General features: G+C 44.5%; 1 protein-coding gene across 3 annotated transcripts; it reads right to left on the bottom strand.

Annotated features, from left to right (window-relative positions):
• Positions 1-234: 234 nt before the first annotated feature.
• On the bottom strand, positions 235-6,163 carry mbpa (myelin basic protein a). Of its 3 annotated transcripts, XM_028400698.1 has the most exons (7): positions 5,885-6,162; positions 4,926-5,021; positions 4,706-4,732; positions 4,001-4,021; positions 2,481-2,564; positions 2,361-2,381; positions 235-1,294 (listed from the first exon to the last, which is right to left on the bottom strand). In XM_028400698.1, exons 1-6 carry the CDS (start codon positions 6,002-6,004, stop codon positions 2,379-2,381), a joined length of 351 nt encoding a protein of 116 aa, XP_028256499.1. In that variant the 5' UTR covers positions 6,005-6,162; the 3' UTR covers positions 235-1,294; positions 2,361-2,378. The 3 variants fall into 3 exon arrangements, with proteins under 3 accessions (XP_028256499.1, XP_028256498.1, XP_028256500.1); XM_028400697.1 differs by lacking the exon at positions 2,361-2,381 and having other exon boundaries at positions 5,885-6,163; XM_028400699.1 differs by lacking the exons at positions 2,361-2,381; positions 4,001-4,021; positions 4,706-4,732 and having other exon boundaries at positions 5,885-6,160.
• Between the last annotated feature and the right edge of the window lie 11,396 nt (positions 6,164-17,559).

Raw genomic sequence — 17,559 nt, 5'->3', positions numbered from 1 at the left:
CATGTTGCTGCACCAAACACAGTCTCTGCACTCCTGCTTCATAGCCAAGATGGCGACCACTGAGAGACCTGTCGTTTTGTTTCGCCCTTATTTCAGTCAGTCTATGCTAAGTAATGCTATGTAAAGCTAAACAATGCTAAAAGCTAAGCTATGCCTAAGTCAAGGCGATCTGCCCCCAAAGCTAACTGAAGGCTAACTGAAATATGATGACATAAAAAAGACAAAAGATTTCTCTCAGATTTCCAAACCTTTAATAACTCTTAACTAAGAGCAGACTACATGTGTTTATTTGCAGTTAGGCTACACATTAAAAACAATAATTTGACGTTAAGATGAAACAGTTGTCTGAGTATCAGTCCCTCTTCCTGTAGCACCACCATACAGTGTGTCAGCAACTTCAGGAAACACCAAGCGGTTATAAAGTCAACATGCAAACTGATCATGTACAGTAGAGTGTGGCAGAGCTGTGTATTATGGACAAAATGAAAATTATGCATCAGAGCGTTTGAATCCATCACCTCTCCTACAGCACTGTGCTCCTCGCGCCATCTTGCTGCGTCCGCCTGAAACCTTTGAACCACTTACAGTCTGACCATCAGTGAACACAAACCACAGCTGTCCTCCTCTAAACCAATCAGTAAAGCTCAATGTAAGATGCAAACAGGTAAAACATGATGAAGGCGATAGATGCAAGCCAAACAGACGACAGGCAGAGTTTAAGGACGGGCTTCTGTTATGTAACAGTGCATTTGAAAAGGGCGATCAAACTAACATGGTGACATAAAACTCCATTACACTTACACTGTGTTTCCAACATGGCCGCATTCTGTCCAGATTCCACATACAAAACGAGAAGACAGGTCGGATCGATGTGTGAGCTGAGCTTCTAGAAAGCAGCGAGATCCGTGAAGCATTGCTCGTGTACAAAATGGAGACGACAGAGGACGAATAGAAAAACAAACATCTGCCTTGAACTAGCCTCAGACAGCAGACACTAGCACCATCAGACAAAGATGATTTTTACAGTCGGATGTTTTACTCAAAGCACGCCTGAACCTCTTATAAACAGCTAAATATCATTAAAGTTTACACTAATGTGTCTCTGTCTAAAGATACAAGAGGCTTGTGTTAGTGTGTTAACATTTCTTGAGGTTGTGGGTCGGCCACATGCAGATCTGCTTCTCCATCTTCTGCTTCCAGTCCCATTGGCGTTGGATCTGTGGTTGGGTCCTCAGCAGAGAGCTTAGAAGATGGTGCTCCAGCGTTTAGGGGGTGGACGGGACTTGGTGTCTCCCTGGAGGGAAGAAGAAAGAAAGAAAAATGAGGTGAGGTTAAAAAAAAAGAAGTATTTTCCATCTCCAGCTGGCTGATCTGTGGTTTTTAAGTTAAAGCTGTGCTGAAAGTTCATGAAGGAGTTGATTGTCAGATTCTTCACATTTATTGGGATCAGTGGGGGCACTGAAAATTAACCCTTCAATGAGGTAGATGTGCCGATTTACATGTTGCATGATGACTTTAAACATGAAAATGTTGCTGTCATGGTTGTTGCTGATTATGATGAAAAGCTGATGAAGAGTCTCAAAGTAAAAATATATAGTAGCCACCTGGTCCACTGGTGGGATTTTACATCAGCTGCTGTCTTCACAGCTACTCTCTGGGCCTAAGCACATGCCCAAGTTGGGAAGATCCAACAGTGACAAGACTGCTCAATGCTGGCATGCACTGTATGCACATGCCTAAGGCAGGGAGCCCACACCTCTACTGCCGTAGGCTTTCCATACACTGCACACATATGCTAAAGGTATGGAGACCCTGAAGTAAAGAGGTGCTTCAGGCTCTGTGTTGTGTATACACAGAGATCTTAAAGCTAAGCTTCAAAGATAGCCTATGCTTACAATGTACTTTATCCAGCCTACACTTCCCCTGCCTTGGGCATTCCATAAACTGTCCTGTTAAGGCAGGAAGGTCCGAAAGCACTAAGGCTGCTCTAGGCTTTCTGCTCAATGTATGTAAATACCCCATACAGGTGGAGGACACCCCCTTGCCTTGGGCTTTCCATGTATGTAGATGCTTAAAGTAGGGAGCCCACACCTTCCCTGCCTTAGGCTTTCTACAAACTTTACATATACACCCTAGGCAGGGGACACTTCTTCCTATGGACTGCATGTACATGCTGCCTTAGGCCTTCCATATGTGCTGGAAACATGTCATACCACCAAGTATAGTTTTCTAGAGACAGAGACTGCATTCTGCCCTGTGAACCAGCATAGCTGCTACATATTTTAAAGTGAGACCAGGATGTGATGATGGAATGACTTTTGAAGCAGAAATGGGGATCACTATGTTTCTTTACTACTCACTGGTCTCCGAGGAGAGCATCACTGTTGCATTTGAGCAAACACAGAGCAGAAGGAGCATTTATGAAGCTTCACAGTTATAAAGATGATACTCAGAGGTGTCAGATGTGCTGTGAAGCTCACCAGGTTGAAGATTCTGGACAGCGTGCTTTGGTCTCTGCGTCTTCTGACCGGCGACTTTGTGCTCTCGGCACGCGGCGTCGAGGCCTTAAAAAAAAGATGCTCTGTGAGCACAGATGGAGACCTGGAACCAGAGCCTGAGCCACGTTCACTGCTTTGTCATCGTGTAACCTTCAGGCAGATGTTTAATTCATTTTACATTGATGGCCTTTTTTCTCTTACGAGATGAGACGGATTTTACCTCGGAGGCAAACACGGAGCAAGTATTTTAAAATGTTTTGTTACAAAGGTCACAGGTATTGCTGTTGTTGGACAGAAAACACATAACCACAAATGGCTCATGTTGTTTTTCATTGTGTTATTAATGGGCTTTGCTGCTCTGTAGATGATGAAGGTGAACAGTTTGTTCAAATTTGGAGCATTGTTTGGTAGGTTTATTGCCTTGAAGAGATGAGTTACACAGCTCTGAGTCTTTAGTGATCATGCAGACAGTATTTCCAGGTAAAAAACGTTTGTTTATGTCTGTTTGGGGTAATTAAAAATTAAAGGAACACTATCTGAGAAAATGGACAACCTCTGCTTTCATGCAGCCATCCAGGGGTGTCCTGCTCCCCTGGATGTCGCCACTTTGACACTATTTATGACCCAATCACTGTGAGTGATGATCCACATGTCATGCCGTAGGCCACAAACTTATCAGCCACAGTGCTTGGTATGTGGTTTCTCTGCAACAGCAGCAAGAAGAATCTGTAATCTTTGCTCTTTGGTTTGTTACAGAGTAACACGAATGAGGAGGAAGAGACAAAGAGGAGCAGACGACAGCCACCTTAAAGGGGGAAAGAAAATGGATGATGAGGACGAGACAAACAGCGTCCTGACTGCAGACACAGAGGACGTGAAAGGATGATGACAGTCAAACGACACACAGACGGCTGTCTGCAGACAGATGAGAGGACACAAAGGAGATGGAAAGCCAACACAGATGGATCGGTGAGTCATCTCTGGCACAAAGGGAATGAAGGTGTTACTGAGAACTAGAGGTGTGAAAGAGAAGAGGAAGAGGAGGGTGATGCAGGTCAAGAGGTCCTGAGAGAAAATGTTTACCGGTTGTGGTTCATAAATAGTCGAGCAGTTTCAAAGTCATCCAGAAACAGTGAGCCGCTCTGGATTGAAGCAAAGAAGGGAAGAGGGAGGGGTGGTTTGAATGTAATGAATGTAATGAGCCAAATGTGAATCAAGCTTCAATGGATGAATGTGGTTTTCTGTGCCACGCTTCCAGCCCATGCTGCCTTTCAGTCCCTGCATGTAAACACTCGGGATTCAGCACAGCTTCGGAATCTGGCTCGAGTTTAAAAGGTCTTTCTCTCAGCGAGACACAAAGTGAGGAAAGACAGACAGTGTGAAGGTTAACAGGTGCACTGCAGACAAAGGACAGGCTGCTGAGGACCAGCTCTCTACACACGGAACAGGGTGGCTGCATGCGCTCCTCTCTGAGGAGTACAGTAAAAGATAATGTGACATACCAAACCCAAGATTTCTCTCCACTGGACATGGAAAAGAAACAGACAGTGACAAGGTGAAAAATAATAAGTTCATGGTCATGCTTTGGATCCACAAGAATACAGTTTTCAACCTAAATCCACCAGGTGTAAAGGTTTGACTGATGGTCCCCAGAGGATGAACCTTAATCCAGTAAAATGTCATTATTCTCATAGGAAGGCTAAATTTCTAATGCTATCATAATAGTGGTGGTGAACATTGCTGCACTGCATCATCTTCGCATCGAAACATGAGCATTTATTAGCATCAGGTTGATTGAATCAGGCCTACGTGAAGTTAAAGGACCAGTGTGTAGGACTTAGTGACACCTAGTGGTGACAGTGTAGATTGTAACTATTTGTCACCACTTTGTTTACTGCACAAAAAAATGTCTGCCACCATAGCGAGCTTTGTGAAGGCCGGCCTGATTCAAAGAAATGAGGCTAACACAGCAGTGCTAAAAACTGCAGTTCCTCAAGCGGCCACAAGAGGGCAGCTCCAAAAGTGAGTCAATGTTTCTGGCCACTAGATGGCACCAAAGTCTAAATTTCACACATAGTGAGTTTAAAAGTGTCCTGTGTACAAAACAAATCTGTCAGTAGAAGGAGTCAAGTTCGATAAAAACCACCAGCCCATGTTTTTGTCTTCATGCTCTGAAATCATCAAGAGAAGGTGAAATTGAGACTCACCCTGGATTTAGGAGGAGGAGAGGAAACCTACGACAACAACAACAGAGTGACTGATTGTACAGGGAGAGAAAACAGCACAACAAACCACGGAAAAGTTTCCCCTGATTCCTTATTTTAATCATTATGTAAATGAAGGGGGGATCAGAACACCATGACACCATTTGTAGGAAAGCTCAAATCCCATGTGACTGAAATAATTCATGAAGGGATGAAAACTTACGATGCTTCTGAAGAAATGCACCACAGCATTTTCATTGGTCCGACGGCGAGTGGAGGATTGCTGGGGTGAGGAGGCCAGGTGACCCCGGAACGACCCCTAAAGAAGGAGGAGGAGGCAGATCTTTAGACCTCCAAACACCTTACAGTGCTTCAGTATATTAGCATTTTGTTCATGAAAGTTGGCCCCAGCTGCACCTTAACGGTAAAGATAATCATCATTTACACGTCAAAGCTGCAGTGTGGAGAGAAAGCTCAGTTGACAGGAAGCAGTTGAATCAGTGTAAAGGCAATTAACATGCTGAAAGAGAGCATGTAAGGCAGGAAGAGAGCGGAGGGTGAGGCAGGCGACGACAGGTGTATTTATAAAAAGGTGTGTGTGTGTTTTCTTTAATGTTTAGACCTGTGCACACGGTTACAGCAGACCCTGCACTGTACTGTAAGCAGCAGAAAAAAATCATCATCGTTTCAGAACTCTGAGGACCTGACGTCCTTCGCTGCTCCCACACAAGCAGCCGGGCTGGGATGTTACATGAAAGCCGCCCTGACTCCTGCCGGCCCCTCCCTGCTCTCAGTCTTCAGTCTTAAAAGGAGGCTTTGTGTGAGTTTTCTTTCTTTCTGGGGCTCATGGCCAGACTGACATTACAGACTAAATATACCTGCAGCCTGTGTGCGGTCACATTCAGACCTAGAGTGGTGCCACGCTGCAGGATTCACTGTGACAGCACAAAGAAGCTGGAAAGCTTCTGTGCACAGAGTGACGTCTACGTGCAGACACCAGTGGAGGAGAAATATAAATATATAGAAATATAGCAGTAAAATATTAAAATAGTTAAAGTGTGATTGATTTTTTTTAACTTTGTGTAATAAGATGTAAGATAAGATCAATAAATTCTTATTACAAAGTAAAATAATAATGATTAATAATGATGGTAATGATAAAATAACATGACGTCTGCTCACCTTGCTCCTCTTCTTTTTGTCTCCTCCAAAGAATTTGCTAATCTGATCCATCAGGCCGGGGTTCTTCTTTTTCCTCCCGAGCCCAAAGGTGCTCTGCCCTGAGGTGCCCGCTGTGGCCATGCTCGCTGCTGAGGTTGGTGTGGCGTTGACCTCTGAGTCTGCTCAGTAGTCCTCTTTTCCAGAACAAGTCCAAAGCCCACTGTGCCGACGCCCGGCTCTGCCGCTCCTTCAGGGTGGTTTGCAGCCAATCCGACGCCCCGTCTTTGAAGGTGTCGTCCCCTCACGGCCCCGGGGCACCATGGGACGTGAGGAGGGTCAGGTTGTTGGGGAGGGTGTGAAGTCCATGACTCTGGCTCGGGTCCAGGCATTCTTCAGAGCTTCAGTGGCTGTGTCAGTCGCTGCCGCCCTCCCCATTGTTCCTCTGCCCATCTGCCTCACCCCGGCCGCAGGGACAACAAGGGTTATCTCTGAGCCTGAACTCACAGCCTGATGCGAAGCCGCCCGCAGCGCTGTGAGAGGCCATTGTTGGACGGGCCTCATATATTTTCTTGCTGCATTGTGTTTAAATTAGATGTACAGTCACACAGACGGATCCCAAAGACAGAGGATGATGAGTGTGAACGATCTGAAAAAACCTTTGAACACCAGCCAAGAGTCTGCATCTGCAACACAGACTCCCAGTGACTATGCATGTGTGGATGTTGACTTCAGTCCGGTCATCACCAGACAGAAGAAAACCAAACTAAGTTAGGACTATAATGAAGCTTTAAAAGCTGTTTGTATGTAAACATCCAGTTTTATGGCACATTTACCATCTTATTTCAGTAAATCCTCGTTCTTGTTTGAAGTGCTGCACTCTAAAACTCCATGACTGTTTGTCTGTGTGATGTTTCTCTTTGACATTGTACCACATTACAACACGACCAGTGGCCCTGGATGCATCGTTTCACACACTCACACACAGTGGCTGCACACAGCAGAACAAAGCAGCATCTGTGGCACCATCCGTTGTGTTAGAAAACACCCATGCAGCATCAGAATATTCATATTTAGGAACAGACGCCTTTCTCTTATATTTGAAGTCAGAAAGTCAAACTGTTTTTATATCAACACATGCATATTATACATTTAATCACAGTGTTTAAAAACCGTGAAGTTCAGTCTATATTTCTGATTCCACCTTTAATGTCTTAGTTACCACTGTTGCACCGTGTTGTTGGCAAGGAATCCAAACTGACCAATCAGCACCCAGTAGGACAGGGAAAGAATGATGTGGGCATGTGCCTGTTTCAGGTCTGACATAAAGTTAATATTGCATTAGCCAAAAATTAAATTATATTGGAGTGTTCTGATGGGACCCAGGTAAGAATAATTGTGTAAGCAATATTTGCAGTTCACCAGGTAGCCTCTAGGGGCTGGCTCCCTGTTAGACTACTCTGTTACAGTTCCCAGGTGTCAGCTTTCTGTGACACCTGTGTAAGTGGGTGGGTGACAGGTGGATGCTGCATCACAGCACAAGCTGCCTTCTTCTTCTACTACTCGCCCATCTCAGGTCCACTGGTGCTCCACCTCTTTGCCTGTATTTGGAGTTTAGGCAGACTACACGGTGACAGCTGGAGCCTCCCACAGAGACTCAAAACTGCACTTCAGAAACATAATGACTGACATCACACAAGCTTCATCATTGAGGACTAGAGAGCGCCCTGCAGCTGAATACATAGTTTACAGGCCATTCAGCAGCTTACATCTCTTGTTTATCTTATGTTATTTGGTGTTTGTTTATCAGGGATAAATGAAGTCATGTTTCAGATCATGATCATGATCATGAGGTGAAATGTGGAGAAGCTTCTCCTCTGCCGTGCTGCAGGCATCACTGAGCTTCACTGCAGGATCATGCTGGTTGGGTCATGTCTTTGCTGCTGATGTCTGCAAACAGTGTGTGTGTGTGTGATACCGACAACTTACAGAGGAAAAATATATGTTAGAATCAGTTGGAAACTGATACAAAATATGAACGCCTGCATGTTTTATTTATCTGTTGATTAGTTTACAGCGACACTGATGAAACGACTCAGCCAGAACATCACTGACAGTGTTTGATTCTGAGGTTTGTGTTTATTGAATCAATCTGGAGATGTGTACAGATGCCACATCTGTGAAACTTTGATAAGAACAGCAATTGCAACAGAAAATTGAATCAAATTCAATGTTTCCAAAGATTCAGGTATGATTGTTAATTTAAAACGTTTTTGAATATTTAGGCTTCGGGTGTGACACCTCATCCTTACAGCCTTTTGGTGTCATATGTATATTATATCTACACATTCTGAGCAGGTCATCTAACACACGCAGGGGCCTTTAATATGATCCTGTTTTCTAAATGAATGATCATTCACTTTACATTTTGATCAGCGACTCAGAGGAAATCAGAAATCTCGTAAAAACCTGAGAAAGGCCTTTGCTTGAACTCATCCTCCACATGTGGGTGCCTCCATATCACGTAGCTAACATGGCCGTCCGTTGTTCCCCTGTATAAACAGACTGAAGCGGGGACAGGCATGTTTGTCCACTCTGCCTGGTACACAGGGCTGTTTGTGTTCTTCCTGCAGGGTCGGGCCTCGGTGCAGCGCCCACGGACCTGACGGTGGTTGAGTGCAGGAATGCAGGGAGTAGGCCGACCCTGCTGCCTGAACCCTGCTGCCAGAAGAGTCTTGGATTTGTTCCTGGCGCTGGAAGGCCGAGGCAGAGAGACCGGAAAACAATAGTGGCCATGGAGGAGAGCTGTGGGACACAAACATGGGAGATAATCCTTGAACCCCCGGCAGGAATGCCGATCTAGACGAAGACACCCACTCAGAGCTGAATGTCTATCTGCTGCTGGAGAGACGGGAAGAAAGCCGTCCTCTGTCCCATCTGAAGGACCACATGTTGCAGTCTGCAGGTGAAACACAGTCTGCACACTTAACTCATCTGTGCCTTTTTAAGCACAATCTGAGGGGTTACGCTTACCACTAGAAACTTAACAGGTCACCCTGACATGGCTCTATAATTTGCTCAGAGCCACTTTTCGGCCATCTTGATTTTATTTTGGAGCTAGATCATATTTAGAAAACAGGATGGAGGTGGAGAAAGCAAGGAGTCGCCACAACCTGGAGTCTTTATTCACTCCTGTTTGAGGCCATGACCTCAGTGTAGGAGGGTTTAAGAGCAATGTCATCTTTAACCGACTCCTCTTTCAAGATCATGCATCAGAATCAGATTTTTTAAAATTTCCTTTTGCCAAAACAAAACATTTACACAGCTAGCAGCTAAACATAGCATTATAAAAAATGGTTGGATACATGTTGCAAAATCTCACAAGAGTGCCACCCAAAATCCATGATGCTAAGCTATGCTATAAGAAAGCATCAAAAACTGCAGTTCCCCCCGAGGCCACTAGAGGCTGGTTCCAAAGTGAGTCAATCCCCATTAACAATCAAAAACACCAACTACAGCAGAAAGAAATGAATTGTTTTGTTGTTGTCAGGTTTTTCTTGTCTTTTCATTCTCCTTGTTTGTCTTTAACCCCGGGTCTGGACTTTCGTTTAACCCTGTGTTCTGGTTGTTTTGTTGTTGTTGTTTTTGTTCTCCTCGTAGCTGTAGGGTTTGTGGTTTTCTTACTCTGGGTTACTGTTAGTGTATCCTTGTGTCCTTAGTTCTGTTTGTCTATGTTGTGTTGTAGTTTCTTCTGGTCTTCCTGGTGTATTCCTTTTGTGTTTTCTGCCTTTCTATTTAAGTCCTGTGCTCCCCTTTGCTCTTTTCAAGCCGTTGTGTGTTCTCCTTTGTCAGCCCTCTGAGTTTTTGGATTCTAGCAGTTTTTTGTGCTCTCTGCCCTTAGCCTCGGCCTTTTGTTCTTTGCTTGCACGACCTCTGCCAGAAATGAAGGACCTGTTCTTTGCACTTCAAAACCCTGACAGTTTACAGCCTGGTAAAAAAAATATAGATAATATCCAGATTCCAGACAGATGTATGTGCATAATGGTTTATATTTATGTTCTTTTTATTATTTTAAGATTTAAAGGTAGGGTAGGAGATTTTGAAAACTCAGTGAGAGTCAGCCAGATTTGGAAAGTAAACACACGCCCCTTTCTCTCGGAGCTCACCCCGAAGCCACGCCTCCCAATCACATGGACACACATTACCTGAAGACGAGCTGCGGTCTGCGACTTCGGCCATCATGCACGTACCTCTCTGGTGCGCGCAGAGCAGGATGAGAGGGGTACAACCAGCCAATACTCCGCACCGGGTCCACCCGGAGGATTGGCTGATGTTTTTAGTGTTTTATAGCTTCCACAGATGATTAATATTCTTCATTTTAATGCGAAACTGCTGAACTAATTGTTTGCTATCGGATTGTAAAGAGATGTTACACTAATTTAACAAAAAGTGCATCAGAATGAAATCTGACCTACCTTTAAAAATGTTCCTGCTCTTCATAGTGTTTCGGGTTGTACAGTTTGGTGAGGTCAGGTAGGTTTAATGGTTTAATGGTGGCTCAAACAGCAGATGTTAGCATGCTAGTTAGCTTTATATGGTGTTTCATGCTTGGCCTATTGTGTAGCAGATGTATAAAGGCTGGATATCTTTCACTGTCATCAGTGGAATTTTGCTGTTTCCATCTGTCTGACCCTGAAAGAAGCTTCCTCCTTCTTTTTGCCTTTTGACTGAAGCTTTGAATTAGTGTCAAATTGCATTGTTGCTCTCATTTCAAAAGCATTTTTCTGTAATCCATGGATGACTCAAGGTAAAAACACGGAGACATAGGAGTCGTGACGCACTAATTGGAGGCTGAAAAGCCTTTGTGCTGCTATATGTCACCCGGGATGACCCGTCCGGGTCGAAGGCAGTCCCTGTAGATGCCTACAGATGACAGCATAGCTGCGAGGCCGGGCGGCTGATGTCACCACGCCTTGCACTTCCTCCTTTCAAACCTCTGATTGTTTCACAGAGATCTGTGCCTTACAGTCACCGCAACGCTCTGAATTATCGAGGTTTTCTGGGGCAGTGTGTGTCTGAACGCTGCAGCTGTGTGAACTAATGGGATCAACTGTAAGACGTGATGTTGTTTTGTTTCCTCACAGCGATCCTTTTGGCCGGTAAACAAGTCAATGCAAATGTCTTGGTGGTTGAAAGCCAATGATTCCATCAACATTTGGCAGGATGTGCGGCGCAGGGCTGGAGCATAATACCATCATTTGTTCAGCATCTCAACAATATCGGGCTCTCTTGTTTCAAACTGAGAGGCGGAGGATATTTTTGAGCTGCTGCTGCTGCTGCTACAGAGTCTTTGCATACAGAAGAATGTAAGAGTTTAACTTCTCTTTCAGGCGGCTCTCTGTCGCCATCAGACACGTGAAACGACAGCACAAAGCATGATCACCACAGAGAGGTGTCATTTCAGGCTGTTTGGGATAATGTGGGTCATTTGTTGGCAGCCATGTGGAGAAGTTTTCTAAGGACCAGTGTGTCATTTTTGCACTGACGGTCATAGACCAGAGTTTTAAATCACATATATTATTTCTTTTAATTTATCAAAACAGGTGTTAAAACTACCTGGAAAGGGTTAAAAAGTATAGACGGTACATACAGTAACTATGGCCGGATGTCATCTGTAGGTTTCTGAAGAGCTGTGTTGAGTCCCTCTGGGAGGTTTAGACTGTCGCCATGTTGGCAGTGCCATTGTCCACCTAAACTCCAAATACAGGCAAAGAGGTGATGCATGAGAGGAGCTGAGGCGGGTGAGAAGCAGGAAACTTACACTGTAAGTCAGAACCCAAAGCATTGTGGGAAATTTTACGCCCTAATATCATTAAAATGAGTGAGTTATAAAAGTTTTTGTACCAGGTTGTAAACATGTTTATGTCTGCTGTAAAGTTGAACATTTTGACATGGGAGTCTATGGGGGATTGACTCAGCCCCCAGAGGCCACATATGGAACTGCAGCTTTTGATACAGCTGCAGGGGGTTCGTTGAGTTTTCCATCACAGCTCCACTTGTGTTCCACCTCTGAAGCAGACTCAGGTGCAGCTTAGATGGCCTCCGACTCCATCTTTATCGTTGAATGAAACGTGGCACAGTTCTTCTCTCATTAACAAGCTTCTCTTCCCTTTTCCTGTCAATCATTGTGGCATCTTCACTGTGTTTATAGAGCCACAATAAATACAGCATGGCAGATATGCACACACAGGCTCTTTCTGTTGCTGCCTTCCCTGATGAGGTGAGGACAGCCTGAGACATTTCATGTCCTGACAGCTTTTACAGTGAAAATGTCCTTTTATGCACCTGGTACATCAACAGGGAGCAGGTGAGTGTGTAGTCACGATAAAATCTCTCAGCAGACTTCATGAAAAAGAAATGAATAAGCCGATGTCCTCCAGTCTGGAAGAGAAACATGTCGGTCGGCAAACAAGGTCGTTTACAACAACACGGCGCTTCACAGCAGTGGATCAGTGTCGCTGCTTCGTGCTGTGCTGCTTTCTCCATCTTCACACAGTCGTGAGATTGGCAAGGTGCGACTGCAGCCTTATTGTTTTTGAAATAATGCAGCTCGGTGATGTTTCCGACTCTCATGCCAAAAAAGATTTCACAGAATTCAAAGTGTGCCTGATGGGATTCAGCGCGCCCCTGTGAAGTGCAGGTTGGCTGCCTGTTGTTTTCATCACCGCTAACAGCTGCAGCGTCCCGGCTTTAGTGATGCAGGAGAACACATATTCAGAGGGTCAGCCAAAGAAATCTACACACAGCCGGAGACACAATCATTATGAGGAGTATTATAAAAGGTTTCAAGTGCTGTTTAATACAGCAGATGAATGTTTACACAGCATTTTCTTCCATTGAGGAAGCCTTTATTGATTTAATTTGCACCGCAGGCCAAAAACTACCAGGGTCCATGTAAAGGGTCCATATAACTGGAAGTGTCCTCTTTGTTTAACCATAGAACAAATCACTGTTATTCTGTGACCCTATGTGGTCTGTGATTTAACCCTGTAAGTATTTTATCTGTACTTAAACGTGAGGATTGGAGTAATGTTATGTCTTGCCATGCTTCATCATGGCAAAAGTAGAAAGCAAAAGACAGAAATGAGTGCAGGGTGGCAACTATATCAATACACAGATAGACCAGCAAATATTGTATGTTTTCTTAAAGGGACAGTACACTCTAAATGAAGCCTGCAGTTTATCTTTACAGAGTTTTTTACAGAGTATGAGTGAAAAACATCTCCGGGTACTCCATCATTCTCCCACACTCTAAAGACGTGCCAGGTTAAAGGTAGGGTAGGAGATTTTGAAAACTCAGTAAGAGTCAGCCAGATTTCGAAAGTTCTCACCCCGAAGCCACTCCTCCAATCACATGGACGCACATTACCTGAGGACAAGCTACGGTCTGTGACTTCGGCCATCATGCACGTACCTCGAAGAGAGTGACAACCAGCCAATACTCCGCGCAGGGTCCACCCGGAGGATTGGCTGATGTTTTTAGCGTTTTATAGCGTCCACAGATGATTCATATTCTTCGTTTTAATGCGAAACTGCCGAACTAATCGGTTGCTATCGGATTGTAAAGAGAAGTTACACTAATTTAACAAAAAGTGCATCAGAATGAAATCTCCTATCCTACCTTTAATTGGTGACTCTAAATTGCCCGTAGAGTGTGAATGGTCTGTCTGTGTGTTGCCCTGTGATGGACTGGTGACCTGTCCACGGTGTACCTCGCCTCACCCAAAGCTAGTTGGGAGAGGCTCCAGTCCCCCGTGACCCTGCACTGCAGGACAAAACGGGTTACTAGAAGATGGATGGATAAGTGAAAAAGCTGGGTGTAGTTAGGCAGAAAGTAGTTCCACCACACTCTGTGGGTTTTCCTTGGACACATTTTACTGTTGAGATGTCATATTCTGTGCTGCAGGAGTTCTTGGTTTGCTCTCCCCTCTGCATGCATGCTGCTTCAGTACATTTTAATTGCCGACTCTAACTTGGGTGTAGGTGTGTGCATGACCTGCCACTCGTCTAATGACAGCTGCAATCCACCCCCCCACCCCGTGACCCTGCCACAGGACCAAACAATGGATAAACAAGAAATGAAGTGCTAACATTAGCATGCTAACAAGCAGGTCTAAGGCTCCTTAGTGTGTTAGCAGTTTTAATTTTGTGTTACTTTACACAGGAACTCTGACCCCTGTCCCAGCAGCTGTAATTTAGCAGCTGTAAATAATGCAAATAATAATAATATGAGCTTATAATGCAGCCTGCAGGGACGTGCTATTTATATCTGTATGTGATCCCATGACAACACAGAGGGCAGACATAATTGGAACCAAGGATTGCCAAGAAAATGTGCTTGGAGCAAACTCCATCGTTGTTGGACAGTTAAATGTAATTCAATTAAATTTTAATTAGTAAAATCAGCCCTTCAGTGTCCTGCTCTGCATATGAATTTTTCAGCTGTAGTTACGTTTGACATTTAGAACCATGTATTCCAGCACAAATGAATACTTAATATTTCATGTTTGTCTCCACTACATGAGCAGCAGCACTGATTAAACAGCCTCTCTGGTTGTGTTAATGTGTGATTTGTGTGTTCTGTGGACACAGTGATCACTCTGCAAGGACATGCAAGCAGAGGCAAACCTCAAGAGCTCCCCCTGCTGCTGGTGTGTGGAACTGCAGCAGGTAGACTGAGAGTGTGAACTGAGCATCACAACATTCAGTCTGCTTTTAAAGAAGAATTGTGTTTGTCCAGAAGGGGGCGCTGTTGAACCTGCTGAATAGCCATCAGATCCACATTTGCAGTTCACCCATTGGCCTCTTGGGGGCTGGTTTCAATGGTGGGGTAATCCTTATAGACTTTACAGCAGAAATAAGCATCTTCACAGCCTGGTACTAAACCTGCTTTGGACTCTGTGGAGTTCTGACCACACTCCACCTCCACCTCCACCTCCACCTCTTTGTCTGTGGTGGGAGTTTAGAGTCCGTCACTCCACCAGTAAGGCGTAGAAACTAGAAACTGGAGTTGATGTAAAAGATTTAGCCACCACTTTGAGTTTCTCTCCTAAATGAGGCGAGCACACCAACCTGCCTGCTGTGACATCGCTTTGAAAACAAGTGGTGGACATTTTATTTGTATTTAGTGTAGACATTGAATAAGAGGCAGTTAGCTTAGCTTTGTGTTTAGCCTTGCAGGGTCACATGGCAGCTCTTTCCCCCCGACCACCCAGGACTTCAGGCCTCTGCAGCAGGCCGGTAGGTTGTTGGTTGAGTTCTGTCTCTGTGTTTTTGGTGCATTAGAATAGCTCTTCTTCCTCCTTTGTCAGAATATATGCTTGCACATATCACACTAGCTAGCTGATTAGCATGCTAACTTCAACAGATATCATGACATCAAAGTTACAAATTGCTCCTTTAAAGCCTTCAAATTACCTGTTACATATCTTTGTCATTTAAACACACACAGACAAACGACCTCCTCCTCCTCCTGTGTGTGTTTGTGTGTGCGTGCGCACACTAACACACTCAGTCTGAGTATGTGTGTGTTGAAAACAGACCTGAAAGCTGTCCTGTGGAGTTTGAAGCCACGCTGTCTGATGTTTTTATGAGGCTTGTAATCGTTTTTTGGGTTAGGGTTTTTTTTATTTGCACACAGCATGAAAGTAGACAATAAAAATCAAACGGATGTGGCTGGAGATAACATGTACTTTGGCACAGCGCAGTATACGAGACAATACTGGCTGTGTTTCATCAGCTTATTTATCACAAACAAGGCCACAGCAAGAGAGGAAAATGACACCAAACACAGGAAACTTCTTTACTTCTCAGAGTCTGAAGATTGATGCCAGCGTGAATGGACCGGCTGACATTATGCTCCACTGACTCATAAACAACTGTAATTGCCTGAGAAAGAAAATTAAGGCAAATGAGCAGCCAAAACAAAGCCGGACAAACACTGTCCTCTGTCAAAGGTAAATCACCCAAATGGCCGTCTGTGGTCTTCCAGCTATTTGGCAGGCGAGCTAAGTCCATTTGAAATTATTGGGGTAAATGGATGTGCTGTTGCCGTGGTCTCCTCTCGTGGCTCAGTGCTATGGTAACCACTGCAGCTGGAGCTAAAGGGCGTACCACCTGAGAGGGGGAGCAGCAGGGTCCAGAGGAGCTTATCTCCTCATGTGCCTAATAAGGCTGATAAAAGAAGATCAGGGAGGTGATGATGCAGGTCCGGGAGAGGAAGACATCACACCTTCATGCATCATCTGACACACTTAAGATCATGAGTATTAGAATATAAGAAAACATACAGGGTGCTGCAAAAAATGATGTTTATTATTTGTTTATTTCTAAGAAAACACACTTTGATGTCTTTTCTTACATAGTTATTATAGCTTGTTTTATGTGTCTGAATGTGTCCCAGTTGTTCCTCTGGTTACATGGTGCACAGTGTTCTCAGTGAACTTGAACTCTTCATGAGATGACAGCTGATAAGGCCTTCACACCGGATTGCACCACGTTCGACTGTAGAGACTTTATTCAGGTTTGTGTTGCTGTTTGTGTGCAGATGAGCTGATGATGACTTCACCTGCAGGAATAATTGATATACTTCTTGGAAAAATTGGCTTCTTCTCTCCTCCGGCAGAAAGCGAGGATAACATCGCCACAAGTCGCCATGGAAACTTCAGGCTGCTTCAGGACACGAGCTGAGAAACCAATTACATAACCCCAACAGTAACAATAACCCTTGATATAATGACTGCAACTAATATTCAGGAAAGGCTAAGTGAGGGAGTCAGGCATCATCCAACTGTCTTCATCTTCATCATCATCATCAGCAGCGCCTGCTCTGAAGCTCCTCAGGTAAATTTACGGAGCATGTAAACCAGCGGAGCTCCAAACAACTGAGGATAAGGGCGGCCCGCAGATACCATCAGCCTCTGCTCTCAGGTTACATAGCGTGTGCATCATCTCTGCCGTCATTTCCAGATGGTTACCCCCCCCCCCCCCCTCCACCCCGAGCAGATCCGTCTGAGCATCAGGATAATAAGCCGCTCCCTGCAGATCAATGAAAGAAGACAGAAGACGATCAATGGAGATGATAAAAAGGCCAGTCAGTGAAATTTCATCACAAAAAAAAGCATTATTCTAGAAGAATTCACTTCTTTTATTCAACCTCACCAGTAAAGAACTGAAATGAGAAATGTTTATGTATGTAGAGCTGTGGCTGTGTGATAATGGCAGATGTAGCAGGGTCAGTCTTCCTCTTTGATGGAGCTGCTGAGAAATGACTGCAGTTCCTCAACTGGCCACTTGAGGCTGACTCTACAGGTGGATCAATCACCACAATGACCGTGTTACTGCTGAATGGCTGACATGACCTGGCTCTGTGGACAACATAAACACTCAGGGCTGTCAAGTGTTCCCAGAAGGACGTGGAAGTGGACGATGTCTCCGTAGGACATGGGGGCCACAGTGGTGAGACCAGAGAACATCTCAAACTTAATAACAAATGATCAGAGCAACAGGATCAGAATATTATTCACTGTTGACTTCACCATCATCCAACACTTCATTAGGATTCAATCACTGATAATGATAGATTTTGATTTCATGTCAATCAGCTTTGTTCCTTCAGTCTGTCTCTATGACGTCAAACC

Source organism: Parambassis ranga, chromosome 2, assembly GCF_900634625.1.
Source record: "Parambassis ranga chromosome 2, fParRan2.1, whole genome shotgun sequence".
Classification (NCBI taxonomy): domain Eukaryota; kingdom Metazoa; phylum Chordata; class Actinopteri; family Ambassidae; genus Parambassis; species Parambassis ranga.
This window is presented reverse-complemented; position numbering and strand designations above follow the sequence as displayed.